The sequence below is a fragment of the Megalops cyprinoides genome, chromosome 25, assembly GCF_013368585.1.
Source record: "Megalops cyprinoides isolate fMegCyp1 chromosome 25, fMegCyp1.pri, whole genome shotgun sequence".
NCBI classification, from domain to species: domain Eukaryota; kingdom Metazoa; phylum Chordata; class Actinopteri; order Elopiformes; family Megalopidae; genus Megalops; species Megalops cyprinoides.
Window position 1 is genome coordinate 5727184 of NC_050607.1, and position 26981 is coordinate 5754164.

Genomic DNA, 26981 nt, shown 5'->3' on the forward strand with positions numbered 1-26981 from the left:
TCTCCAAACAAACTCTATATCTGGGGGCTTATGCAGGTCCTGAGCCTCTGGGAAGATAAGGGTTTCAGCAGCGTTGTAACAGACCCACTGCCTACATCACATTACATTACATTTATTAAGTAGACGCTCTTATCCAGAGTGACTTCCAGCACAACAGAACAGAAGTGTATCCATTCAAAGTCGACTGAGCAACAGTGTCAGACCAGGCTAAAACTCCCAGACCAGTGAGTGTGAGCATGACACTATTCAAGCCCTACCACAAGTTAACTTGTGCAATCTGACTAGACAAATGAAGCCAAGTATACTACCATACATCAGTCACTAGATCACAGACTTGCGTTGCGATGTGTTTTGGACTCTAAGGGTGAGGACAAGCACAGTGCTCCCTTTTCGCAATTTGACCTTTTGTAACTTAATTTCACCATGTCCTGGTCAACCCATGGGCCAGATTTTCCAATTTCTCTGCTAAAGACTAAAGATATTCAAGTAAATTGTGTGATTGATTATACAGTTTACTCATTATAGATTCCAATAAACAAGTTAGGGTGTAATGAGTGTACTATATGCTGTGAACTTATGATAATAAAAAGAATGAAATGAATAATTTACAGTGCTGATAGTCCTATGTAAATGATATCATTCAGTTGCTAAAAAGATAGAAGTTGAATACAAGCTGTCGTATGCAGCATTTTAGAATGAAATATGACTCTTTACATTAATATTTGTATTCAGTGTGCATAGAAGAGCATATCTGAAAATAACATAGTAGATCAGCTAAGATATTATTTCATTATTTTATTTGATGTAGGTAAATTCACGTTTAAGTGACTCATGCGTGTATTTCTAATTAATTAGGTAAACAACAGACATGGTACACTGAAATGTAATATGCTCGTTTCCTAGACAACAACAACCGAGTGAAGCTGCTGTCAGAACCTGGTGTTCCTGGGTCAGACTACATCAACGCCAGCTTCGTCTCGGTAAGATCACCAATCGCAATGGAGCAGGGCCTCGTTCCCGTGGCAACTCAGCCACCGAGCCCAGCTGTGACAAGCAGGGCACCACAATGACCAGAGAGGTCACGGGTTCAAATCCCAAGTGAGACACAGCTCTTGTACCCACGGCCGAAGCACCTGACCTGAGCCAGGCCAGCGAAAACCCAGGTGTCAAAACAGGTAATATGCACCCATGCAAGTCTCCTGGACCTGGCTTCTGTTAGGCAAACAAACAGTGCCTCAAGCATGGAGAGGACCTGGAGAAGCCACACACAGGGGAGGGAGAGCCAATCACAATCTACGTGTAGCCCTGTTCCCAGCCCCGGGAGCTTCGTGCATCACCCCTCGCCCTCCATGCTCTGCTAGGCCTCTGCGAACGCATCGCGTAAACACGCTGGCACACAGAGACAGGTCGCCCCGAGGGCGGAGGGTGCGGACTGGAATGTTCCGGCACATCGTCTCGTGACTGCCGCGTGAGCGCTTTTTTTCCATTTCGCCTCGGGCACATCGGTGGGCATTCTCTCTGGGTATTGTCCTGTGTATTTTTATCTGCTGAAACACGATCCCCTCTCTTTACCGAGGAGACAGACTCTGGGTTTAGTGGGCGTGTTACGTAAGGAGGAACAGGGCGTAAAGTAACTATGGATAGCCTCGCCGTTTTACTAAATAAAAACATGTACATTTCTCACCTTTATTTCCAGTTTATTTTGTGATCGGGGTTATATATTAAAGGTATGAAGTGTAGAAAGTCACTGCAGCCGTTCGTGTCTTGTTAATGGAGCACCATTCAATACCACTGCAGCCCGGGGAATACTTTGAAAGGGAGTACTTTTAAAATACCATCCACCTCCTTGCTCAGATTAATAGTGCAGAGTTCAGTCATGTTTTTTTGTCAGAGTCAGTCAGACACACGGGTACTCGCTGTGAGTGTACCTGTGCGCTCACCTCTCCCCTCCCCATGTCCCAGGGTTACCTGTGTCCCAACGAGTTCATAGCCACCCAGGGTCCCCTGCCCGGCACCGTGGCTGACTTCTGGAGGATGGTCTGGGAGACTCGGTCCCGCACCATCGCCATGCTGACTCAGTGTTTCGAGAAGGGCAGGGTGAGCAGACGGGAAAGCCACGTGCCTCACGACGGCCTGCTCATGGCCTCTGTCTCTGTTTCTTTTACACTCTCTCTCTCTCTCTGGTGCTCTCTTTCTGTCTTTTACTGTATCTCTGCCTCTGTCTCTGACTCTGTCTGTCTATCTCTCTCTTTAACCCTCTGTCTTTTTCTGGTGCTCTCTCTCTCACACGCTCTCTGTCTTTCTCTGTACTCTCTCTCTGTTTTACTCTCTGTCCTTTTGTATCTTTTACTCTGTCTTTCTCTCTGCCTTTCTTACCGTCTGGTTCTCTTTCTCTCTCTCACACACACACACACACACACACACACACACACACACTCTCTCTCTCTCTCTCACTACATCTCACCCCTCCCTCGCTTCCTCTCTCCTCCAGATCCGCTGTCATCAGTACTGGCCCGAGGACAACAAGCCGGTCACCGTGTTCGGAGACATCGTCATCACCAAGCTGACCGAGGACGTGTTCCCCGACTGGACCGTCCGTGTCCTCAAAGTGGAGAGGGTAAACGATATCCCAGCATGCCCTTTATTCTCACGGTAGCCATGGTTACATCACACAGTTCAGTTAAAAGCCCATTGTTAAACCTCAGTACTGAAGCGGTGGGTTTGACCAGTCAGTAGCTTTGATTACTGCATGTCACTGTGTTCTGAAGGGTCTGGTGTTTTTTGAGCAATTGTAGCTCTCCAGGAATGGTGTTAAATACCTTTGTTGATCTCATGCTTACCTTCTGCCCTTACTTCCTCTCCAGCACGGTGACTACATGGTGGTGAACCACTTCAACTTCACGTCCTGGCCAGAACATGGCGTTCCCGAGTCCAGCACCACCCTGATCCAGTTTGTCAAGTCAATCCGGGCCAACAGAGGCCAGGACAACACCACCATGGTGGTGCACTGCAGGTAAGCTGTGACAGTCAGGCTCACCTCCTGTTCTGCAGTGCTGCCGTAATCAGACATACAGCGACAGTACCCTCAAGTATCAGTAGGTAAAGGATGCGTAGACCACATCTAACAAAATATTTGAACAGCCCCCTGGAACGAATGGGAAATGGGAAACCTGTTGGTGATGAGATACCAGATTGCCTCAGGGTTAGAGCCGGCAGCTGAAAAATTTGAGGAAAAAGCAGCCTTGTCTTTTTCTTTTACTCTCAGGGCTAGGTGGAGGATTTTTGGTTAGTTTAGTGCATGTTTTTATTTTTATGACAACTTATTAGTCACACTCATGCTTATTTTCCATCATTTCAAATAGTTTAATAAGCACATGTAATCATTGATTAAACATTAACCACTCATTAAATATTTAATCATTTATCATTTTTTAATTCCCTTTTGCATCCATGTTCCTTCTTTTAATGTAACGCAGCATGGTCACAGCCATTCTGTTGCTGTCTGCTTCAAGTCAGAAATAGTCACATGATATTAAAATAAAAAAAAAGTAAAAAGCAATCTAATGGTTTAACACACTTGTTATCTCTACTAGCTAGGTTGTTCCTTGCCTGGCTAACCATTGACACCTGGTCATGCAGGGCTTCTAATGTTCTTGACTCCTTATGGTTTTTTGCTTGTGTTGTACTCTGCCTCACTTGTAAGTCACTTTGAATAAAAGCGTCTGCCAAATGAATAAATGCAAAGGTAAATGATGCATGCGGTAATTGCGGTAGTGGTGTTGTGACGGTCCGCCATTAAAGTGTTGTGGTTGTGCCGCAGCGCGGGCGTGGGCAGGACGGGCGTGTTCATCGCCCTGGACCACCTGATCCAGCACGTGCGCGACCACGACTTCGTGGACGTGTACGGCCTGGTGGCGGAGCTGCGCAGCGAGAGGATGTGCATGGTGCAGAACCTGGTGAGCACGCTAACGCTCCCCTAACGCTCCGCTAACGTCCCAGCAACGTTATGTCTTACACTGCAGCTAGGGCTGATGGTGTGCATAGAGTGGTCATCAGGGTGCAGAAGTCTGCAGTTTGTAACAGGGACTGTGTATCTATGCTCTATCTGGGAACTGGTTTGGGTGCAGTATAGAAGACCTGCAAGGCCCTTATCCACCAGCTATATTGTATTAAGAGGTCCCTCTATAAGAGAAAAAAATAAATATGTGTGTAAAATTATATATAATTTATATAAGAAATATATATAAAATAAGCCAATTCTAGGAGGCTGTTATCTTTCTATTTCCAATGACTGTTGCAATTAGAGGCAACTGACACACACACCTACAGTATATGGCGTTTTATTGGATATGTTGTCAGACAAATGACAAAATATACAGTGACACAAATGCAACTAATCCATACAATAGATTTTATTGTAGTTTTAACCTTATATTTATAGTGGACATACCAGTTTTTTTTATGCCATTGCTATTTATTTATGCTTGCTATTTGTATATGCTTTTTGCAATTCTGGTTGGATGCTAACTGTGTTTCATTGGCTCTGTACCTGTACTCTGCACAATGACAATAAAGTTGAATCTAATCTAATTTATGCTCTGCGGAGAAACGGAGTTAAACGTGTGCCTGAGCTCCTCTCTCTCATTTTTCCTGCTCAGGCACAGTACATGTTCCTGCACCAGAGCACCCTGGACCTGTTGTCGAGTAAAGGAAACAGCCAGTCAATCTGGTTTGTTAATTATTCCGCCCTGGAGAAGATGGACTCTCTGGATGCCATGGAAGGTGAGCGTGCTCCTCCCTGAAATAGACACGCAGCCTCATTGAGAGCGGCATAAATCACGGCCGCAAAGCGCCGCCCGAGTGACGGCTTCCTGCGCGCGAGCGCGCCTCACACGCCTCACGCACGTCCCAGACGCCGCGATCGGATCGCACCGGTCCGACAGCTGGCCGGCGCTGAGGTGGAGAATGGAGCTGAAGATAATTAGGTTAATTGGTTGACATTGGAGTGGCGTTTGACAGCCTGTCGGATGATTGGCTGGTTAAGACCTTGCGCTGAGCATCAGATCTAGCCAGTGTGCATTTCCAAAGATTATCAGTCGGCCAAGACTTACACCCACTTCTTTCAATTGGCTTTCTTGTAAATACATATGTAGTTACGGAATTTGAAGAATATTTTGAACTTGATTTGACTAGAATTAGGCATGTGTGCAGTATGTAGATGCCTTATGACATAACCTTCATATTTATATTGCCAACTCCTTTTCTTTTCCAGGTGATGTTGAGCTCGAATGGGAGGAAACGACGATGTAAAGATTGTATTTATATTTTTTATCAGTTTGCTTCGGCTATGTCTTCAATGGCTAAACTGAAAAGACTCCGATCACGGAAAACTTGTCTGGACACTGGGGCCAAACCACTGTAAATAGGCATTTTGAACAAAGCTTTTTCTCAGCTCTGTACCTCCAGCTCTACCCCTTGCACCACGTACACTAGGGTCCAAAATTATTGGGACACCTGGGCATTTTGTGGTTAAGTGTGGATGTGTCCATGTAGCTATTAGTTTTATCACTCGAACCTAATTTATGGTGTGGCGAAAACAGTTACATGTTTTGGCAACTATTAACATTTTCAAAACATCTCTTTATGTGGTTGGCACACGATTGCCTGATGACTACCCTTATTTCCAACATTTTAATAATATGTATGATATTAATTCTGCCAAACTGACAATTCCATGACATTAACTTAATTTTAAAAGGTACCTACATACTTATTGAGTGCAGACAAGTGGACAGAAATGACCATCACTTCAATTAGGCCTGATTGAACGTTGCCCTGCCCCCTAATTGAACACTCATACTGAAGCCTATATAAACCTAACAAGGTTGGAACATGGTCACAAAAGATGAAGCTGAAATTGGCATTGACATAAATATGACTTTCCCAATGTCTGACGGAATATGCAGCAAAAATATTGTGGGTTTTCAGAAAAAAAGTTAGTGTTCCAATAATTTTGGACCCCAGTGTAAGACAAAAGAGAAACTCCTTTTGCACATGATATCAAATGTATTTAAGCAAAGAAAAGACATATCTTGCACTGAAAATTTGAGCTCTTTTTATTTCTTACTTCAGATCTTTTTATTATTATTATTACATATATTATTATTGTATTAATTTTTGTAAGATAAATGAAGCCAAACCGGTCTCTCTCTGTCAGGATGTTGGATGATTATACTGGAATTGTTTTTTTTTTTTGTCCTCTGCTGTGTGTATATTTTTGGATGAATCTCCAGCTCCTGTGTTTGACTGTAAAGTAAAGGCAGAGATCCTCTCGAACCCGTGTTTCTCCCATTCTCTCTGTAGTTCAGGTGTCCTGCGGGTAGGTGTGGGGGTAGGGGGTGGGGGTGGGGGTGGGGGGGGAGCGGGAAGCGGGGGAGGGTTACTCCAGTCCCGGGGCTGTCGCAGTAAACGCTGCTCGGGTTCGAGTCCCCCCCCCCCCCCCCCGGGTCCTGCTCTTTATGTTTCCTGCCAGGGAATCCCATGATCCTGGACAGCTGAAGCGTTTATGTCCTGTGATGCTGCATACGGTAGCAGAGCAGGGAGGAGGGCCCCCTGTCACTTCATACACCCCCAGTGGGAGCGCAGATGACCAGGGTGCTGGGGTGCTGTCACTTCCTGTCTCTCCAAAAGAGACGATGATTTATTTTCTTTATGAAAAGTGTATTTCACCATAATACTCATTTTATTTCCAGTAACTAATTTAAGAGAGAAACCTGTTTCAGGTAACTGAAGCAGAGGATGCGTTAAAAATTCATCATACACCAATGTGTACCCTTTGAAACGTAACAAAGAATTTAAAAAGTACACTTATTTGGGACAGGAGGTTCATGTTGGTCAAATGTTGACTTACTCACTGGTCAAACAGTACAAATTGAATGCTAACTCAGACTTTTACAAGGAAAAACAATCAATGAAAACAGCTCTTGGTACTTCAGTAAATCTGTCAAAGCCTTTGAGGCCCTGACACTCCAACCTCGAGAGAAGAGGGCTTCCAAGTATAGCATGATAGCCCTGTCACTCAAGAGTTACAGCTACAACATGCCTTAGTGTAAATCATACCATGTTCTTCTCTGTAATGTACACACACAACAGTACGGGATAAGCCTCGAAAACAGATGTAAAGCTAACCACCAGCTAACCTCCGGTAAGTGACTCTCCACACGTGAGACAAGCCCTAACATGATCTGTCAGCAGGAAACTAATAAAGGCTAAACTGGTCTCTGCATGTGGTAGCAATATTTATCCTATGAAGCAATAAACAAGACATAAGCAAGCATTTATGCAATTTTCAATCCTGGCATATGGCTACCTGGACCACTATAAAGTTATAATGTTTAAAAAAATTTTAAATGGAGTATATATTTTTACATGCTTCCCTTTTTATGATTTGGCCAAATCTGACAATTTAGAATGCATATAAATCTGTATACATAACAGCCCAAACGGGCCGTGTCTCACTCACACACACATTGGTGTTGTAAAAGACAGTCATCCTCATGCAAACATGCTGTGGCAGCTCTCTCCAGCCATCGAGCCTGTGCCCACGCTAAGCCCCCTGTGCTTGTGTAAGGGACTCCCCACTAAAGCAGATCTGGGGAGCCCCAGAGCAGGCTTTGCGTGGAGAATGTCAGGCCGTGTGAAAGGAGGCCAGCCGCTGACCTGGCAGAATGAGCCCATTGACAAAACTAATAGGTGACCAGCGTCCCTATTGGGCAACTGCCGATCCCTGGAGGATTTGGGGGTTATTAGTGACCCCCCCCCACCCCAGCATTAGGGACGGTTCCTCAATCTCTGCTTCCGCTGAGAGGCGGGGGACGTTTATGGGCAAGGAGAGATCATCGTCGGAAGAATGGCGTTGTGTTCTTTTCTCAGAGAAAAAGGACAGAGGCATTGGCAGGGGTTTTGCTATGTCCATGTACCCTGTTTGTTACCCTGTAAAGAAGTGAATACCACAGGACTGGGACTTTGCTGCAGCAAACCTAAAATGCATTTTGATAAAATAAGTTGAGCAAACATGAACTTTAGATATTGGTTTAATGTGCTGAAATGTAATACTTGGTTTATGAGGGAAATTTATGAGTTTTCACTGAACAGGTGGTACAACTATTCATAAACCGTATCAACAGTGCAACATTGAAAAGTACATCACTGACCTGATTGATAGATGCTTGATTTTTTTTTTTAGTTACTGAGACAAGTTACTATTGCAATATGGCATTTTAAAACGAGCTTGAGATTTCTGAAAAGCTGAGGAAATGGCAAAAAGATGGATGCTGATCCTGTCCTACAACATTTTCAGGAATGTATTCTGTTCTGCAGTGAGTTGGGCCTGCCTTAATCAGATCTCTTCCTTCATACTGACTGGGAATGAAAGTCAGTACTCCTGCAGTGCTGTTTCCCATTGACCTTGAACAACAATTTCACAGAAGTATATGTTTTTCATAAATTAAGGTGTTGGCTGACTGCCTTTCTCAAAGTTAAGACCAAATCACAAAGTGGGAAAGAGTGCATTATACCATAACTGTGTCTAAGGGTGTACTGTTGTACATCCTAGAAAAGACCTGCATCGTGTCCCACACAAGCATTTGGACACATGGACACCTGTCAAATCTGAATCAAAACCATCCAGAACAAGATAAGAGGTGAAATGTGTGAAATATGCATAAGGCCTATTATCACCATCTTCTTTTTCTTCTTCTAGTATTATTATTATTATTATTATTATTATTATTATTATTATTATTATTATTATTATTATTTTATTATTAATGAAACATTTTTGAAAAAGAAACGTTTACGGATATTGCAATTCTGTCAATAGGCCAACTATTATTAAACGATTTAAATAACAACGCCTTAAAAATCAACCCCTAATTATAGAACATCCTGGAACATTCTTGTTCTCTGGCTGTTGTCTTTTTGTTTTTGATATGCTCAAGTAGAGACTGAAAGACCGATATTAGCGCGCTCTTTCCTGAGCGCTCGGTGTTGATAAGGCACTGTAAAATTAAGGCGTATTGTGACGCAGTGATGGGGACGTGCGCGCTCATTTCGTAATTCCAAATGTGCAGGAAGACAGAAACAGGAGCCTTCAACAAGTCGCACCTCCCAGTAAATCTTCCCCTCCAGGCCGTGTAAAAAGGCCAAAGGCTAGATTGCTTTTCGGAGAACGGGCTTTCATCTATTTTTACGGATTAAAATTGGAATTTGCCTTTAATCTATTTTTACCGCACATGCGTGAGTTTATGAAAGTTCTTTCGAGTCTGCACATTCCAAGCTATTTATGAATCAACGTTTAACAAATTACAGCACTCCAGTGAAGATAGCTTGTTGCAGCATTCTAAATGAATGTGTGCGCTCGCCGCGCATTTTAAGTCAAATTGTAATTACCAGAATTAAGTAAAGACATTGTCATAGTTTGTGACCGCAGGGCAATCTATGTCTGTGTACGTGCTGTGGCAAGGCAAACCGGTACTCAAGACCGAGATGGTTTAAACCATCATCCGCGCGGTCAAGGCGACAGTCCATTACGCACTGATTGCAGTAATGGGCGACTGTTACAGCCTAATTCTAATGGATGTCTTTTATTTACTTATTGTAACAATTTCTTGATCCATAGGGTGACCTATGGATTTGACACAAGTGGATGTATAGCGCTGGCTGAATTTTAACCACTCAACAAATCAAAATGTCAGTGACATGTTGAGAAGTTAAGATGTGCCAGTAGTACAGTATGTAACCGTTCGCCTGCGAAATAAATATTGAAGACACCTGTCATACATTTTAAGTGACGTTTCGCCTTTCATTGAGAGGTGTTAACGCGCGCATTTATTTTTTACACGAACTCCGCTGGCAGTAGTACCACCATTGAAATCAGGAGTTTGATGCACTGCGACAGCTAAATGTTGGATAGAATTTCACCTACTATATATAAGCCGTGCGACTTGTGTCACAGGGCTATTTAAATGCCATCGACTGAGTTGCACGTCTGGACTGTCAAAAAAACACAGGCCGCTCGAGGCTACAGCACCATGATGGATCTTTTTGAGACCAACGCGTATTTCTTCAACGATTTGCGCTATCTCGGTGGAGATAATGGACCGTTGCAGCACCTGGAAATGGCAGACGTGTCCCCCTTGTACCAGGGCAGTGACAGTCCCCTGTCACCTGGGCACGAGCAGATTCCATCCGAGACTGGGTGTGACAGCAGCGGAGAGGAGCACGTTCTGGCGCCCCCGAGCCTCCAGACGCACTGCCCGGGACAGTGCCTCATCTGGGCTTGTAAGACCTGTAAGAGAAAATCAGCACCGACTGACAGACGCAAAGCTGCTACTCTCCGGGAGAGGAGGCGGCTCAAGAAGATTAATGAAGCGTTCGAGGCATTAAAGAAAAAGACTGTGCCCAATCCCAGCCAACGGCTGCCGAAAGTGGAGATTTTACGCAGCGCCATAAATTACATCGAGAAACTGCAGGACCTGTTGCACACGTTGGATGAGCAGGAGAAAATTCAGGGAAAAGACGCTTTTAACTATAGCGCGAAAGAACACAATGTAAGCAAACACATGAGCGCTAACACTCTGACCTCTCCAAATACAGAGTAGCACAAGTTTATTTCAAAGCCGTTAACATCTTAAAATCACGCTGTTCAGAAAGCATCTTGATGAGAGTGAAATTCGTTTACTTTTGTACTTCTGTCGCCGCGTACCTGGAAAGACACTCTTCCAACACTGTTCTTCATCCTGTTTTACTGTAAATATTAAGTTTTCTTCACTGGAAATGTGCTGATAGTAATTTAATTCTTCTGCTTGTAGGTGCCCAGTACTGAGTACTACGGGAGAAAGACCTGCCAGAACTGGCAAAGCACTGCAGATCATTCCAATGTACCGATGACGGCGCAGAGAGAGGGTTGGTTGAATATCTTACATCAAAGTCGCCAGAACAAATGTATTTGAGCTGTCAGCATTGCTGTCAATGACATTCAGCTTGAAAGGTTATATTGGTGCTTTGTTAAGTCACAGAAACCTGACGATTATATGTATTTTTTTAGGAACTGCTGTTGAGTCCTCTGGTTCAACCAGCCTGCGTCGTCTCTCTTCCATTGTGGACAGTATTTCAAGCGAAGAGCAAAAAGCTGATTTCAGCGAGGAAGTCTCAGAAACATAAAATACAGTAACTAATTATTTTATATGAACAGCAGGAGCCTTTCACATTTCCACTGTGCTATTTCAAATCATTTGTACCTCTTTTTACAAATGTGTTAGTTTTTATCTTGTTTTATTTATTGGCATTATTATTGACTTGGGTAATTATTATTATCCATCAGTCAAAGATGATTTTTCAAATGATGTTCTGAGCTATATTGAACAGTCAATATACATATTTTTTACTCCCAGAAGGACACCAGTAATACAAACAGCACTATCTTTTGTAACCAAACCAAAATACATTTTTATGTATTATTTGATGGAAATTAAAGCGTGTTGTAAATATTTTATAATTAATAACTGATAAATCATTTTGTATTTAAAGAATATAAATAAAACTTATCAAGATATTGATATGTGTGTCGCAGGTTCAATTTGTATATCTAGCGTCTATCATTCATGAACTGAACCGCAAAGAAATAACTAAGTGAGATCATGAAGGTATGTTTCTAATCAGAGTGCTCTTATCATTGGTGTGGTTATGGATTACTGTATTTAAAGCAAATAATGCTATTGAAAAATGTTTAACTGGCTTTCCAAAAATCTTGCTGAAGAACAAATTAAATGTAATAAATAAGATGAAATCACGAAACAGTGGGTGTGTCTAAGTAAAGATCACCATCATCAGTACTGAACAGTACAACCATTAACTAAAAATGAAATCGAAAACTGGTATAGTCTTTTTGCTGCAAAGACATTTCAGCCACAACCTTCATCCATTTTATTTTCCATTCTGTCTTTGGCAAACGCTGCCCACTCCTACCTACAGCCTCCACTGTTATCCTGGCCTTTGAATGCAGATATGTAACTGTTGAGGTTAGCCAAACCAGCCTTGGGCTGTCTCTACATTTTTGACTATTAAAAGAATGTAAAATGACACTGAGTCCAAAATAGCCCGGACCCTTTCTTTGTGCCAGCCAGTAATAAGCAGGTCTGTGCCACCATGGCAGTAAAAGCAATCACTTCTATACTGCGGGTGCCAATTTTCTCCCCCCATCAGAGAGGTGATTTTGGGAGACTGTAAAACGTAACAAATTCTTGTTGAGTGTAATGACAGTGCAGACCGACCTCAGTCTGGAAGTCACCAAAACTGGCTATTCATCAAAAAAAAAAAAAAAATTAAAAAAATATCAGCGATTTGTTTATTTGGTCATCATTGTAACATTTGCTTCTGACGAGGTAGTGAGTCTGTAATTGGGGAGTGCCGGGGTTGGCTCCCTGAATGCGGTGCTTCTCCCTCACCCTCCTGCTGGGACAGCAGCCTGGGTGTCCTCTCAGATCTCCTGGCTCAGGCGTGTCCTGACTAACTGACCTCCGTGACCCGCTGTCTGCCCCGTGCCTATCCCCCACCCTCAGTATCACACATGCCGAGCAGCAATCTATGTCTAAAATTCGGTACAGCGCCTGTGCATTCGTAAATGAGACTGGGGGCACTGGCCTGGAGGCCGTCGGCGTTTGCCGCAAAATCAGAACGGAAGTGTGTGTGTGTGTGTGTGTGTGTGTGTGTGTGTGCGTGCGCGCGCGCGCAGGCACGCAACTACCCAATTAATCTCTGTCTGAATTCTCAGACAAAGATTACAATATCACAGTGACTCATTGCTCCTAATCCCCCTTCCTTCTGTGATAGAATGAGATCTTGTGCCCTCTGTAGAGATGCCCGATAAGTCGAATCATATTGTTAACGGCACACTTTAAAGCAGGCCGATTCTTCCCTCCCGTTTCCGAGACACTATCAGCACTTCTCCTGTAATTGGATTGAAACCGGATATTCCACACTATAATGTTGTATTTAATGGGATTTAATGAGTGGGCTCTTAGTATGACTGAGCGTGCATTTCCCAGCCAAAGACGGAATGAGTTCCCACTTTCCTTTCCTGTACAGCTTTCCATAGGTTGTCTTAAGTGGCTTTGCAGCTCCAGTGTTTGTTTTTGATATTATTATTGATAATCTGTACCTGACTCTAAACCTCAAGTCAACATGAGTGCCTTAACCTCGTAAAAACACCAATTACGCTTTCAGGCTGAGGAAGGCTGTAATTTAATCAGCACCTATTTTCTTGGGATTTTGGTGCAAAGATATCAGCTTTGAAGCTAATGAAGGTGATTTTGTTCTTAGCAGCTCTTAAGTCAATGGCGAACCCAAGTAAATTCAATCCCATGCCTTCATGACATCTGAGATTTTTTAATGACTCACACATGGAAAGTATAAAGTGTTTTATTTTTGTTTTTAATTGTTTCATTCATTCAATTTTTAATTTTGATTTTCTGTTCTAGTGGCTAACTGAATATTCAACAGGAATTAATTTCTACTTCAGAATTATTGACCATAAACACAGGGCAAATTTTTATGTTTAGAGATAAAGCTGATTTTAATGCATTTTAATGTAAGATATGCAACACCAGCTGATATGCAGAATGTGGTCAGTGGTTTCTAAAACATGACTACTATAAAGCTCTGGGGGTCAGACATATTTCAGTTGTTTTTGGGAACAACTGATGGGGTGTCTCATGTCAAGAAAAAAAAAACATTTTAAAAGTGCCTTTCACTTTTAAAGTTATTGGAGTTTCTTATGGAACCAATCCTGAAAAAAAATTCTCCTCGACATTTTAGTTGGCAGAACATTTCACTGGGCTGCCAGACAAGTGCTGTTGCCAATCACTGAATGGAGATTTGATATGATCTCATATTCACCTCACCAAATATGTTTGCCGTGTGTTGTTATCATATGGAAAAAAATTTACAAAACACAGAAAGTGAAAATGCTGGACTAAACGCACAGAAAGAGGCAAAGTCGACGTTACAATCCTGTAATGTTAACAGGACCTGATGCCAGACTCCTCCCAAAGGTTGGACCCATTTGTAATTAACTCTTAGGCAATGTGCAAGATGCTTCACTGGTTTAGAGAAGAGCAACCTACTACCATGGTATGTTCGATACAATAAATTAACGGTTTGGTCTCTAGGAACTGTATACCTCGTCCCCCGAAGCCTGGCACAAGAATGGAATCGATTGTGCGGTACAAGCGGGGCAGACGCGTGCTTTCAAGCACTGCACTGCACTGCACCTTAAACGCGTATGAGAGAAAAACTTCCCCGGGGAGAGAGGTGAATTCAATACCTCCGAGAATCGACCTGAGTGAGACCCCCTTGCCCTGCACTTAACATAGCTCCTGACCCTTGACAGCACTGAGAGCGCGGCGTTTCAAACGAACTCCTGCGTTTCCAGGAGTCCAAAGTAATCTTTTTTCAGATCACAGAGATCGCCTGTTTACTCGCCCTCTCGTCGCTTCTGGACAGACGAGCTCCCGCAGCAGAAAGCAAAAAAAATATTACAGGTCTTGTATTCAGTTAAACAAATTCCGTTTTATATTGTCTTTATCAGCTTTTTTTTCAAAATCCGCGCTTAATTGCGTAAATTGTCAAACGTGCGTGTTAATCAGTGCTTTGGTAAATTCACTGCGTACAGAGGAAAAGGTGACCGTGGAGAGGGTTAGCGGGTAGCTGTGGCATCACTACCATATGCTTGCGCAATTTTCGTTAGGCTCAATTATCGGGTGCTGGAAGGTTTTCTCGTTGTCAGGGTTGTTCACAGTCAATTGCCTTTGATCTCTCTGGCAGTCCGATGCCACAGGCAGCAGCCAATGTCTTCTTCAGCTGTCCGCTGCACAAACCCTGACAGCAATTAAAGAGGCAGGTACCACAGTGTTTTCTTAGGTGTGCGCGGTTCCCAGAGACCGAAGCCACCAAACGTTTTAACACGTTGTGCGAAATATCCGCATTGTATCCTTACAGGCTGTCAACACACAAGTTTGAAGTAGTCTCTTTTCAAAACAGGTCGACAGGTCCTTATTTCGAAAGCGCACAGAGTCCCCTGACTACGCATAATTGTTCACCGTCCCTATGAATGTGGAAAACCAATTGCTCTGTAAAACATGATCACCTAATAAAATGTATTCAGCTTGGGTGTTGTTTTACTACTTATTTACCATCAATCTTGGCATCTGGATGACATTACCATTCCTCTTTCACATGCTGAGATCATTTGATAATATTTAAGGTTTCCACTGTGCCCTTGTGTATTATACACATTTCTTTCCTCGCCATCTGAATTCTGATGTTGATTACAATTCCAGTAGAGGATGCAACCACTTTAGCACAAAGCTGTTAATTGTTTTATAACTACTTTAATGACCAGTAACTGATATTGACACTGTGAGCCCCACACCTTCAATGATCAGCAAAAGCCATTTTCAGGGGTTGCCGCTGTGGTGTGAATTTACCAAGGTTGAAATTTTACACCCTTCTTTGCAGCTGGGATGCATCTGTAACGCTGAGATTTGTCTCCCCCATAAAATTAGCAAACTTCGGGAAAAAGGGAGGGGAGCAACACTTTTTTTTAAAATTTGTGAACAAATTGGAATCCAGCATTTAAATCTTAGAAAGACTGCATCACTGCATCACTCTTTTTATTCGTAAATGAACTACTTAGATTCTTCAGTAACTACTTTGTTCAAGTCACACCCTTGCTGATGTGTGCCCAGCACTTGTCCAGTACTCTCTGAAATGCCCTCACGCACAAAACCCCTAACTCTGTATGACGGCCCTTACTGGTATTTGACTCAAAACAGAGCGGATGCCTCTTCGGCTACAGCAAAAGTAACGCATAAATTATTGCAATCACTCGCTTTACAAATGTCGATGTGCCCACCGAATGAACATTTCTAATGCCACTTCAGGCTTTTTTTTCTTTTCGCCAGGGCGCAGGAACAACGCAATTATCCGAAGGCGCTTGTAAGTGGGAAAACACTGGGGACTGCAGATGTGGGAATCTCTGTGGGGTGCAGGGGCTGGGAGAATGGGGCGGGGCCTCGCGCTCACCCTTGGTGCTGGCAGTGGGACATGGTAATTAGATCTGGCCAATGTGGGCCTGTGGCTGAAGGCTGGGGCATATAAGGAGGCCCCTGTGGCAGGAGCCTCCTCAGATCGCTCAGCTCCTCAGCAGCACCTTCTCTCTCTCTCTCTGTCTCGCTCTCCGCTTCCCGCCATGGACGTATCAGAGGCCTGCGCCTTCTCGCCCTCCCAGGTCTTCTACGACAGCGGCTGCACGTCCTCGCCGGAGGCCGGCGAGTTCCCGGACGGCTTCGGCCTCGGCGAGCTGGCGGGCTCGGAGGAGGACGAGCACGTGCGGGCGCCCAGCGGCCACCACCAGGCCGGCCACTGCCTGATGTGGGCCTGCAAGGCCTGCAAGCGCAAGTCCAGCACGGTGGACCGCCGCAAGGCCGCCACCATGCGGGAGCGCCGGCGGCTGAAGAAGGTCAACCACGCCTTCGAGACCCTGCGCCGCTGCACCTCCGCCAACCCCAACCAGCGGCTGCCCAAGGTGGAGATCCTGCGCAACGCCATCCAGTACATCGAGAGCCTTCAGGATCTGCTGCGCGAGCAGGTGGAGAACTACTACAGCCTGCCCGGGGAGAGCGGCTCCGAGCCCGGCAGCCCCACCTCCAACTGCTCCGACGGCATGGTAACCAGCGCTGCAGACCTTCGCCTCCCCTCAGCGTCTCTGTCTCTGTCTCTGTCTCTCCGTACCTGTCAGGGTCCGGGCGTGTTGATCATTATCTGTGCCTCTCTGTCTTTGTCTCCTTGCGCTTATCTGTCTAGATCTTTTGTCTTCTGTCTTTCTGTGTGTCGGCTTTGGATCTGCAGAGATCTGTACAGGGCTAGAGCTGTTTGAGTTGTTTGAGTTGAGCTGCGTTTTAATGTTGATTGGCCGCTGTTCACGGGACAGGGTAATGTCCAGTAGCAAAGTCAAAGAGATGTTTTGGGGCCACGGTGAACATAATTGAGAGCATGTGCTCTACATATGTACTCTCTCATGTAAATTAGAACTGTGTGTTATAATAATTCTTTCCAGATGTTTTATTTGACTTTTGTCTGACTGTCATTGTCTATACGGGCTGTATATTAACAAACTCAGAGTGAAGTTGGATTTATGATGGAGTTGTGGATAGGGTTTGTCAGAATGAGGTGAAACTCTGAAGAGAAAGTAAAGTTAGGACTGTAGTTATTTATTTTTTATTACAAATCATTACAGCAGCAAACTGCATTAATACCTGAATCAAAGACGAGCTTTAATCAATGAATGCAGTGATGGTTTTCCCACGCCGAGATGTTTTATGGAATAATAAACCCTGGAAAATCCACCTTGCCGAGGTCTGGCAGGGAGCAGTGTGTTGCCGCATTCTTTCATGGCTGCATTCTTCTCTCCCGGTGCCAGGATTTTCTGCAGATTTACTCTGGGAAAGTGTCATCTTGCAAAAATTGGTGTAACTTCCACTGGCACAATCGATTCGCCATGCCTAATGCAATGCATATCGTGGGAGTTGCTCACAGCTTTGGCTGCAAAAGGAGCCTGGAGAGGAGTAGTGTGGGAGAGTGGCCCCAGAGACGGAACCCTTCCCCCAGGTCACCGCAGCTGCGGTTCCCTCTCGCATTTACCTGTTTCTAAAAATCAAGGTGTCTCGTCTGCTCTCAGACGACCCTTACATGTGCAGTTTGGTTGAAATCAATCCTGGATCAGTGAATGAATGCAGAGTGGTTGGTATTCTGATGTGCAAGAAAAAGTGTTTTGATATCTCTGCTGTTTTGTCTCCACAGATTGGTTGCAACAGTCCTGTTTGGCCTCAGATAAACAGGAGCCAAGGAAACATGTATAACCAAGAGATGCACAATGGTAAGTTCATAGCCCATACTATGGTGCAAATATGCAACAGCAGCACACAAGCAAAATGGCAAAAACAAAATAAGATGGCTTTCTTTGTACAGTATATACAATGTATATAATTTGTACAATATATTCCAACTGAGTGGCTGTTTTTTATGCTTGTTATCTTGTGCTTGTTAAGTTATTTATTTCACCAACTGTGATATGTAAGAATCATTTCATTGTTTTGAAAAACAACAAACTTCTAAACAATTTTCACACATTTTTCTCCTCATTTTTTTCTCGACATCATCTTTCTCAAATTTTTGACCTCTTCTTGTTCTTTGTAATTTTCCGATCCGAGTGATAAACCTGAGCTTTTTGCAGAGGTCACAGATCCCCCACGCCCTTTGTTGCTGTGTTGTCATTGGTCATGTCTGGTCGTGGCTCAGACGTGGTTGGTCACAGGCTGTGTTTTTTTTTCTCTGTTCTCCAATCCAGTGAGCTCCGTAGGGAGGGCCCCTGCAGTGTCCAGTCTTGAGTGCCTGTCCAGCATCGTGAACCGACTCTCCTCAGTGGACACCGTCGACCTAGTGGGGCCGCGGGACATGGTTACTCTCTCCCCCTCCAGCAGTGACTCACAGCCCAGTACCCCTGAAGCCCCATGCTCCAGACCCGTCTACCACGTGCTGTGAAATACTCCCACATATCAACCAACAGATAGTTTATAATATATTCACATGGTCCTTGGCTGTATTGTTTTTTTTTTTTTTTTTTAACTGAGGGGTACTGGTGAATTTGGTAAATGCCCCATGGCTGTGTGTTGTAAATATGAATTGCATTAGGACTGTACATATGTATTTTAAATGTACTGTTTATTAGTATTCATTTTATACTTAATGTAACATATTTAATTGAAGTTTCTCATATGTAAAATAACTGATTTAACACTCATTGTTTTTAAAAAATGAATAAATTGTATTTAAGTAATCTGTTTGTTACCATTATTCACTCAAAACAAGCTTACACGTTTCAAAGTCGTTTTTAATCAATGTCAGATTACTTTAAATGACGTGTCAGCAGTTTTGTCTCCATAATGTCATGGTGAAAGGTTCTGCACAAAATCAGCTCCTTTTACAAGTAGTCAGACTGCTCTGCCAAAAAAAAAAAGAAACTGAGTGAGGGTGTTGGAGGTGGTCCCGGTGGTGTGTGTATTAGTTTGTTTTTGGTAACAAATGTTGCGTATCATTGACACTTTGGAAACCATTGTTTGAGCAAATGGCCGGAAAATGACGCTCAATGATGGGTGAGCCTGCGTGTGCGATCGCGCATGTCCGCGCCTAAGTGAGCGTGCGGCTACGCTGGGGAGAGTGGTGAGAGTTGCGAAGTGTTAGTCCCTGTACTCCGAGTTTGCCTCTTGTTAACCGGATACTCGAGATAACATTTTAGTTGACCAACCGCCACGAAGAAATAAGACGCTCCACAGTTAACACAGAACCTACCGAAATATCTAAGTACGTACGTTGGCTACATAGTTATACTAGACACAACACCAGTGTCATACAACAACGCGCAAGTCAATTATTACACAGTGTTTTATAATGTTATTATAATGTTTTATAATGTGCGAAAAGGGACTTAGTTAACAGCGCATTCACTTTTTCAAACTCATTAAGTAAACTCAAGGAAAACGAGAGAGATGCCGGCATATGGTGCTGGGGCGTGCACAAAACCGTTCCCCACGCCTTCGCATGTATTTTACGATCTGTTTGGGATGCGGCAACGTTGTTTGTTCTCTCAGCACGAGTAGTAATGATAGTGAGTTTTAATGACGCTCGCCGCTTGCTGTTTCCTCACACCTCCTCATGTAACGGTCGGTCTCTCCTTTCCTCGGCTCCCCTCCTCCCTTTCCTGCCGCTGGCGACGCCATCGCGCTGCTTTAACAGCGTTCCTCCAGGTAAGCGGCAACACTTCCACCAAGTACTCAAGGTCACACTGTACAATACCCCTCATCCCTGTCGTTAGTCTGGCCAAGGTTTATCCGTTACCCTTTTCAGAATTATTTTGGAAAACGTTGTCCCAGGAATCTAAAGTTTTGGTGATGCAAAAAAAAAAAACAAACACTAATCTGGAATGTCAAGTGTAGCAGAAAGGGCAACAGCAAACTGTTTGGCTACATTGCGTGTACATATTTACTTTAAGTCTTTCCTCTTTTTTTTTTACCTCGCCAAGCATTGAACCCCGTTTAAGTTTTTTTTTTTTTCTGGTCAATTTGACAGGATGTTATTCAATTTACGAGAAACCTGACGACAAGAAGCATACAACGTTTAATGCGTTGTCCATGTTCTTTTGCATTACCTAACTAATTGCGCAAAACGTGTAACCCTTTCGTGAATATACACCCTGTCTAATGAAATGTACAGACGAATATCCCGTCAGTAGGTGAGTGATGTCCTTGACTTCGATAGAATCAGCAGATTCAGAATTTCTGCCAAGTTGATAACGGTACATTTATGACGCGAGAAACGGACGTTCCATTGCGTCTTCACAATAACGGTCTGCGTTCCCTTCCTTTGTCTCCGCAGCGATGTGATGCACCAGAGCTGCCTGAGTGGGGAGTTTAACATTGGCTGCGCGTCTGCCACATTGTTGGATATCTCTGCAGGCATAGCAGGCATACCGGTAGGGATTCTATTTCAGTAACTAATACTGCTGCCTGTAAAATTCACTGAGCGCCCAAGTAATTTTCCATGCCTGCATGGAGGTTATGATTCATAAATCGTGACATGGACAGCAAGAATAAAAAAAACATTCATAATATGTCTATTGGGTTAAAGGTGTATGGATATGAGAAATAGGTTATACAGAGGACGTTGTCTCTATCATTATAACTGGTGTAGCCTGTGACCATGCTATAAAGAAAGCATGATAGTGCAGCCTTCTACTTTGCTGCGACTCCACGGGTTTTTGTTGCCAACCTGGTATGGCAAAGGGATTGCTTATGTTTTATAATATATATATATAATAAAGTAACTGTTTAACTATATAGTAAACTGTTTGGTATGTTTATATGGTAGTCTATGGATACTATTTTACTGTGAGCTGACTGTAAAGCAGAAAAAATAATCAAAACATTTGTGTCAAGTCAAGTATCTCCAGTCAGAAGGCTTCTGGGCACAAGACTTTTTCTAAACTGACAAAATGGATAATATCCAGTAATGATAGATGGTTCCATGGATAACACAGAGATTATTTTTAAAACTGCAATGGAAACATGGCCCAAAAAAGCAATAGCTAAGATTTAATGAGCAGTAAGTTTGGGATCCACAGTGAGCTTGGTAACCATGAGTCCTTGTAAAATTTGTCCACTTTCGCCTGAGTGTTTGTCTAGGTTGCCTCCATATGTCATCCAGGTTTATGGCAAACCATTAATTGTACCCAGAATGACTATGCAGCCCCCCAATATCCTCTCTCAACCTTTGCATACACTGAGCAATAGCAGTAACACTTCTCTGCCACCAGAGGGAGACCATCATTCACGTGATCTGTAGCTTTAAGTGGAACACTCCTCCAACTCAACCAATCAAATTATACATGTGTGTGTGTTATGTACAAACTATATATGCAGATATATCTCAAAATGAAATATTGTATATTTTCTTTTGGATGAAGGGACATTTTAATAAAACGTCTAACTGCATGCATTTGTTTTTCTGGGAAGGAAAATTTAGGTTCGAATGCAGAGTGTGTGTTCACTCAGAGGGAGGCCGTGTGCTTCGGCATTACCGTCTTATTTGGATTCCTGTGCAGGAGTCTGTATAATTATGTTTAGATTGGAATATTCGATTAGCACTGTGAGAAGTGGCTTGAGTCATAATTTAATGCCACGCTCGCATCGAGGCAAGTAATAAGCAATTCACGACCGTGTGCCGAAAATGCAATTTTGTTACAGCGTAACTCTTTCTTGATTTTTTTTTTTCTAGAGTGCATTAATGGATGTGTGTGCACAAAAAATCAATCAATACATTTTTTAAATTTTATTTTATTTATTTATTTTTTTTTTACAAAACGCACCCAGGGGAAATTGTGCAGGATACCAAGAGCACATGAAGTCTTTGACCTCATAAAGCTGATTTAGAATTGCCAGGTGTGTCCAACTGAACACTTTCCATGGGTTTTATCCTCACTCACAGAACCACACTAGCGATGCTGCAAAAGGCATATGTAATCCATACTGAGATTCATGGTTTATGAATTAACTGGTGTAACCAAGTTCTATATGTAGAAATAGTGATGGCGTCTGGTGGGACTCTGACCAGCACTGACCACCACAGGTTACACCACAGACCAAAATCGTCCTCGTTGAGCCACCTGGGCCCCCACAGAAACACCTAAGTGCAGGGCATCCCATTGCTTTGGGACTAATATCCCATCAAAAAGAAGAAAGGAGACGAGGGAAAACGCAAACAAACCTGGCCGTGGAAATGACAACTGACTTTGACCTTAAACCATTATGGCTGATCTTGAACCCGGGGCCGAGGCTGCAGGCGCTTCAGATAAATGTGTGAGAAGCTTACCGATCTCCGCATGGTGCCAGCCTTTAATGATCCCGTCTGGGAGGGAGTCTGTATTAAATTTCTCCGGCTGTCAGATCGGATGAGCTTCGCCGGCCTGAGAGTCGTCCCTCTCGCCGTGAATGGATGTCTCCTGTTCTAAATCTGAGCCACTGAAATTGACAGGGAAAAGGCAGGGGATCCGGCGGTGAGCCTTTTTCGGGAACGTCTGATGCGCTGCAGGCCACGGGACGCTGAAGACGCCCCACCCGTCTGCTTCAAATGGCTGACTCCTCGCCACTTTAACCCCTGGCAGCCTCCGGCACTAGGAAACGGCACTCCTCTTTACCTCAGAGGAGCACACCCCCCCCGCCCCCCCACGGCTTTCCTAAATGGCGGCTTTCAGCGGGCGCAATCAAGCGTCATTCAGTTCAGCAGTCACCTGAGAGCCTCACCTGAGTTTTCCTAATTACTGCGGTTGGTGTTTATCCGTGCTGAATTAAACTCCATTATGATTTGCCTTTGGTGATATTTTTCTTCTTCTTCTGTGATGATTGATCATCCTCTTCTTAAACAATACAGATGGGGTTTTTTTTTGTACCGTGTCCCTTCACATTTATATGCATGAATACAATATGCAATATAGACAGAAGATTGGCTTTTGCAGGATTTGTATTTCAATGGTGTCTCAGTTTGCAGAGTAGCAATATATATTCTTATTGATGTTGACACGAGATGGATTCCAATATCGCAAGGTGTTCTGAATAAAATTGTTAGTTTTCCAACAGGATCCATGTGCGTGCCATGTGAAGAATCTGTAAGGGTTCTTGCTGCTGTAGTGATGCTTGAAGTTGGAAGTGAAACACTGTTATACCTTGCAGAAGTGAATCCCTGCTGAAAGGTCTGTGGTATTGAAAATATGAACCACAATACCAGCAGTAATATCTGAAAGTGCTGGGATGTATTTCACAGTTCTGATTGAGCTGGATGAAATGTATTTGTCACCTCGAGTCTAAACGCCTCCCCTGTTCAGCTGGGTGTTCGTATTTAGCTTTGCATATTTGCTGTATTTATTTTTTTTTAAAAAAAGGGGGAGTGACATCACAATATTTCAGTGCAAAGAACAACCAATAACAGCAGTAGTGTTTGTATACAGTGACTATGTCACTCCAGCGCGTAGCTGTACTGTCAGTACAACGGTGCCATTGTTATATTCCCCTCAGCCTGTCCTGCTGGCCCGTTGTTGTAGCTGACAGCCAGATGGTCTGGAAGGAGTTTGCTCTGCAGGCAGTGGAAATATCAACAGGATCTTTGCCCTTCACATTTTCTCCCCAACATCAAGCCAGCCGACAGACCGTGTATGCTGCAGAATTACTACAGTCTCTGGCTGGGGGAAAGAAAAAAAAAAGCAAGAGCTGTCGAGCTTTGATATTTTTTTTAAAAAAAAGCAATGTGACCCCATCTCTTTGGACCAGCCGTGGAGCTGGAGTAGTTTCAGTTCTATCACAAAGAGCCACTCGAACAGAATCTCAACCACACTGCTCAAACTGGAGGATCCTATTCCATTAGTATGCTGTCATAAACAGCTTTGACCTTCCGCCACATTGTGAGCGGATGCCTTGTGTATACATTGTGTATGGCTGCTATGAGCTGGTTACAGTAGAGGGAAGTAGCTCTCTTTGTTTCAGACCATCTCCTGTCTATTTAATTTCATTAATAGGCTCAAGGGCTAGCTAATCTTTCTGTGAGAACTTGTGTAAGGTTGGAGGTTATTTTTCATACATCACTCCTGCATGTGACATGGACAGCAAGAATTAAAAAGGTAAAGAAGGGGGAGTAAGTGTGTCATAGTGGTAAGGAACAGCACTAGGTAACCCAAAAGGCTGTTGGGACAATTCCCCGCTGAAAACAACTTTGCAGACTTTATCTGCATGGCAAATAGCGTGAGGTTAGCACCTTTGAGGAGAAAATGGATATGTTTCTTGCAAACTGTTAAGTTAATGTTTTAAGTATTATGATAAACTGTGACCTGACTCTTTGACAAGTTGTTCTGGAAATCAGTACTGTTCTGATAATCAGTGAGAACAAAATGTGTGAAATATTACTACAATATATCCATAACTGGTCAGGTTATGGACAGAAGATGTGGGGTTTAAATTGATTGATTAAATTGGTGAGAGCACCCATACCCTCATGAGTCCTTGTGTTTGTTCTTACCTCATGCTTAAGCATCTTTTCAGGTAACGCCACTCCCAGAAAAGGTTTATCATAATTTTTTCATTAAATTTTAAAGGCTCAGGGGGAGAAAACCCAGCAGAATATTGAAGTCATCCAAGTGGTAGTGGCTGTTGGACAGGGACCGTGTCGGGTGACCTGACTTGGTGACCCTAGTTGACGTGCCCTGTGGTCACTGCGGTAATGAGCACGATTGCCTTCCACTGGCAGGTGCAGGACTGTCTTAGCCCTGTGGTTACTGTAGTAATGAGCACGGCTCCTTTCCTGCAGGTGTGAGTTTGTGTTAGCCCTGTGGTCACTACGGTAATGAGCACATTTCCTTTCCTGCAGGTAGGGGACATGGACAGCTGGAAGAGAGGACAGCATAACGAGTATAAAATCCACAGGTGGCTGGGCCAGTGTCTGCCCATGTGGTATTGTTGCTGTGCAGGAGATCATCCTCAAATTTAACATCATCTGACACAGGTAAGATGTACTTAAACAAGCTCTTGGTTGCTTTGGCTGAACATACACATGCTGATAAACGAAACTCACCTTTTTTTTTACCCAAAGTAACAGTGCACAACTTAATGATTCAGGGGACAGTAGGCATCAAAGTCCAGATATGTTAAAGTTTTGTCCTCGGGGTTCAAATGGGGTGCAGTATCCTTGATTTAAAATTCAGGGTGCGTCTTGATGCTGTTGTACAGGACCTCCTGACCCTTTCCAATGACACAGAAATAAGAGCACTGGAGCATAACATGAAGAGTAGAAAAAAAAATATATTAGCGGTGTGAAATAACTCCTTTCATTAAATGCTTACCAGCTGAGCATTGTTTGCTCTAACTGTCCTGACAGATGTAAATATATTACCACAGTATCTCCAGGGGTAGCATTTGTAAACCTCATCATCTTCTGCATAATTTAACAAAAATAAAACAAAGAACCAGACAAATATAATTTCCATGTGATGCGTAGGAATATAACTTTTTCATATCTGGGTAATTAAGTTGGTAGTTTTGGGGGAAAAAAAAGGGTATGGTATGTTTTGGTAGAATTCTGTGGCATGACTGGCTGCATGCATGTATTTGGCTGTAGAGCTGAATCGCAGACACATAGAGAGGAGCTGAATTTGCAGCATCTCACCGTGGTGCACACGGCTGCCAGGCCACACTGTGGCCGTTCCCCCCTCAGGCCCTCAGGTCTTCCTCATACCGGGGCCTGCAAATCTCCAGCGTTGCATTCAGAGTCCTGAACGCTCTGCGCCGGCTTGGCTTGGGTAATTGTGTTTCTCGTCAGGCGATTAAATAACGACGGGAGCCTTGAAATGTCAGCGTGAAAGCCCTGACACGTATTTTCACGCCGTGACTCGCGTCCCCCCACCAGCCAGCCGCGAGGGAGAGAGGCTGGAGAGATAAGGTCCTCTCGCCGAGCCGTGAGTGGCAGCTTAATTGCTCAGAAGCAGCGGCGACCTACCTGTCCTCCGCCCCGCAAAGGCGGGGTCAAGGAACCTGTCTGTGTCAGGAGAGCCAATCTGCATACCAACGGTGCATTCCAGCGGAGAATCACGCATGTTCAAAACAGCCACAAGAGGACGTGCGCATGCACGCGTGTGTGCGGCAGTGTGGTGTAGTGGTAAGGATCGGGGCTTGTAACCGATAGATTGCTGGTTCAGTTCCCCACTTGGGCACTGCCACTGTACCCTTGAGCGAGGCACTTAACCCAGAATTGCCCCAGTAAATACCCAGCTGTATAAATGGGTAGCATGTGAAGTTATAACCTATGCAAGTTGCTCCAATGTGGGTGAGATGGCTTGGGGAGGACATGGGTTGACCTTATGATGCTGTATTGCCATCATAGCAGTATATATGTGTATATGGAATCCACATGCTGTAATACTGGGGTATGCTGTTTTATATTTAATGGGGAACATTAAGAATAATATGACTGGTACATTTGTAAATGCTGTACTGAGCTGAACTGAATGTCATCCTGAGGTTGTGGTAGGATTTATTAAGAACAAATTAAAAATAACAGCCACAGTTGTACACACACTTATATTTATTTTTACAAATATAATATTTATAACAATTGCATATTACCAGTTCTTGTTTTTTTTCTGTATTGCACAGTATGTCCAACCTCAAAAATGTAAATAGTCGATAAGAAAGAGGGGAAAGGGGGAAGGATCAGCTGCTGAGATGGACTGTGCGGAGAAAGGAGTAAAGACACAGCTTTGACTGAGTTAT

At 43.6% G+C, this 26981-nt stretch overlaps 3 protein-coding genes across 3 annotated transcripts in view; all 3 read left to right on the top strand.

Annotated features, from left to right (window-relative positions):
* Window positions 1–5473, top strand: part of ptprq (protein tyrosine phosphatase receptor type Q) — a 68323-nt gene extending 62850 nt beyond the window's left edge. Inside the window, exons 53-59 of the mRNA XM_036519664.1 lie at window positions 904–980; window positions 1963–2097; window positions 2492–2617; window positions 2865–3013; window positions 3821–3956; window positions 4659–4782; window positions 5273–5473. Of these exons, the coding sequence (XP_036375557.1) occupies window positions 904–980; window positions 1963–2097; window positions 2492–2617; window positions 2865–3013; window positions 3821–3956; window positions 4659–4782; window positions 5273–5310 (785 nt within the window). The 3' untranslated portion in view covers window positions 5311–5473. The remainder of the gene's footprint in view (window positions 1–903; window positions 981–1962; window positions 2098–2491; window positions 2618–2864; window positions 3014–3820; window positions 3957–4658; window positions 4783–5272) is intronic.
* A 4563-nt stretch (window positions 5474–10036) lies between these two features.
* On the top strand, window positions 10037–11522 carry myf6 (myogenic factor 6). The gene is made up of 3 exons (XM_036520058.1): window positions 10037–10610; window positions 10872–10965; window positions 11108–11522. Exons 1-3 carry the CDS (start codon window positions 10092–10094, stop codon window positions 11221–11223), a joined length of 729 nt encoding a protein of 242 aa, XP_036375951.1. The 5' UTR covers window positions 10037–10091; the 3' UTR covers window positions 11224–11522.
* A 4787-nt stretch (window positions 11523–16309) lies between these two features.
* On the top strand, window positions 16310–18662 carry myf5 (myogenic factor 5). Its single transcript, XM_036520170.1, has 3 exons — window positions 16310–16786; window positions 17920–17995; window positions 18467–18662. Exons 1-3 carry the CDS (start codon window positions 16310–16312, stop codon window positions 18658–18660), a joined length of 747 nt encoding a protein of 248 aa, XP_036376063.1. The 3' UTR covers window positions 18661–18662.
* Window positions 18663–26981: the final 8319 nt, after the last annotated feature.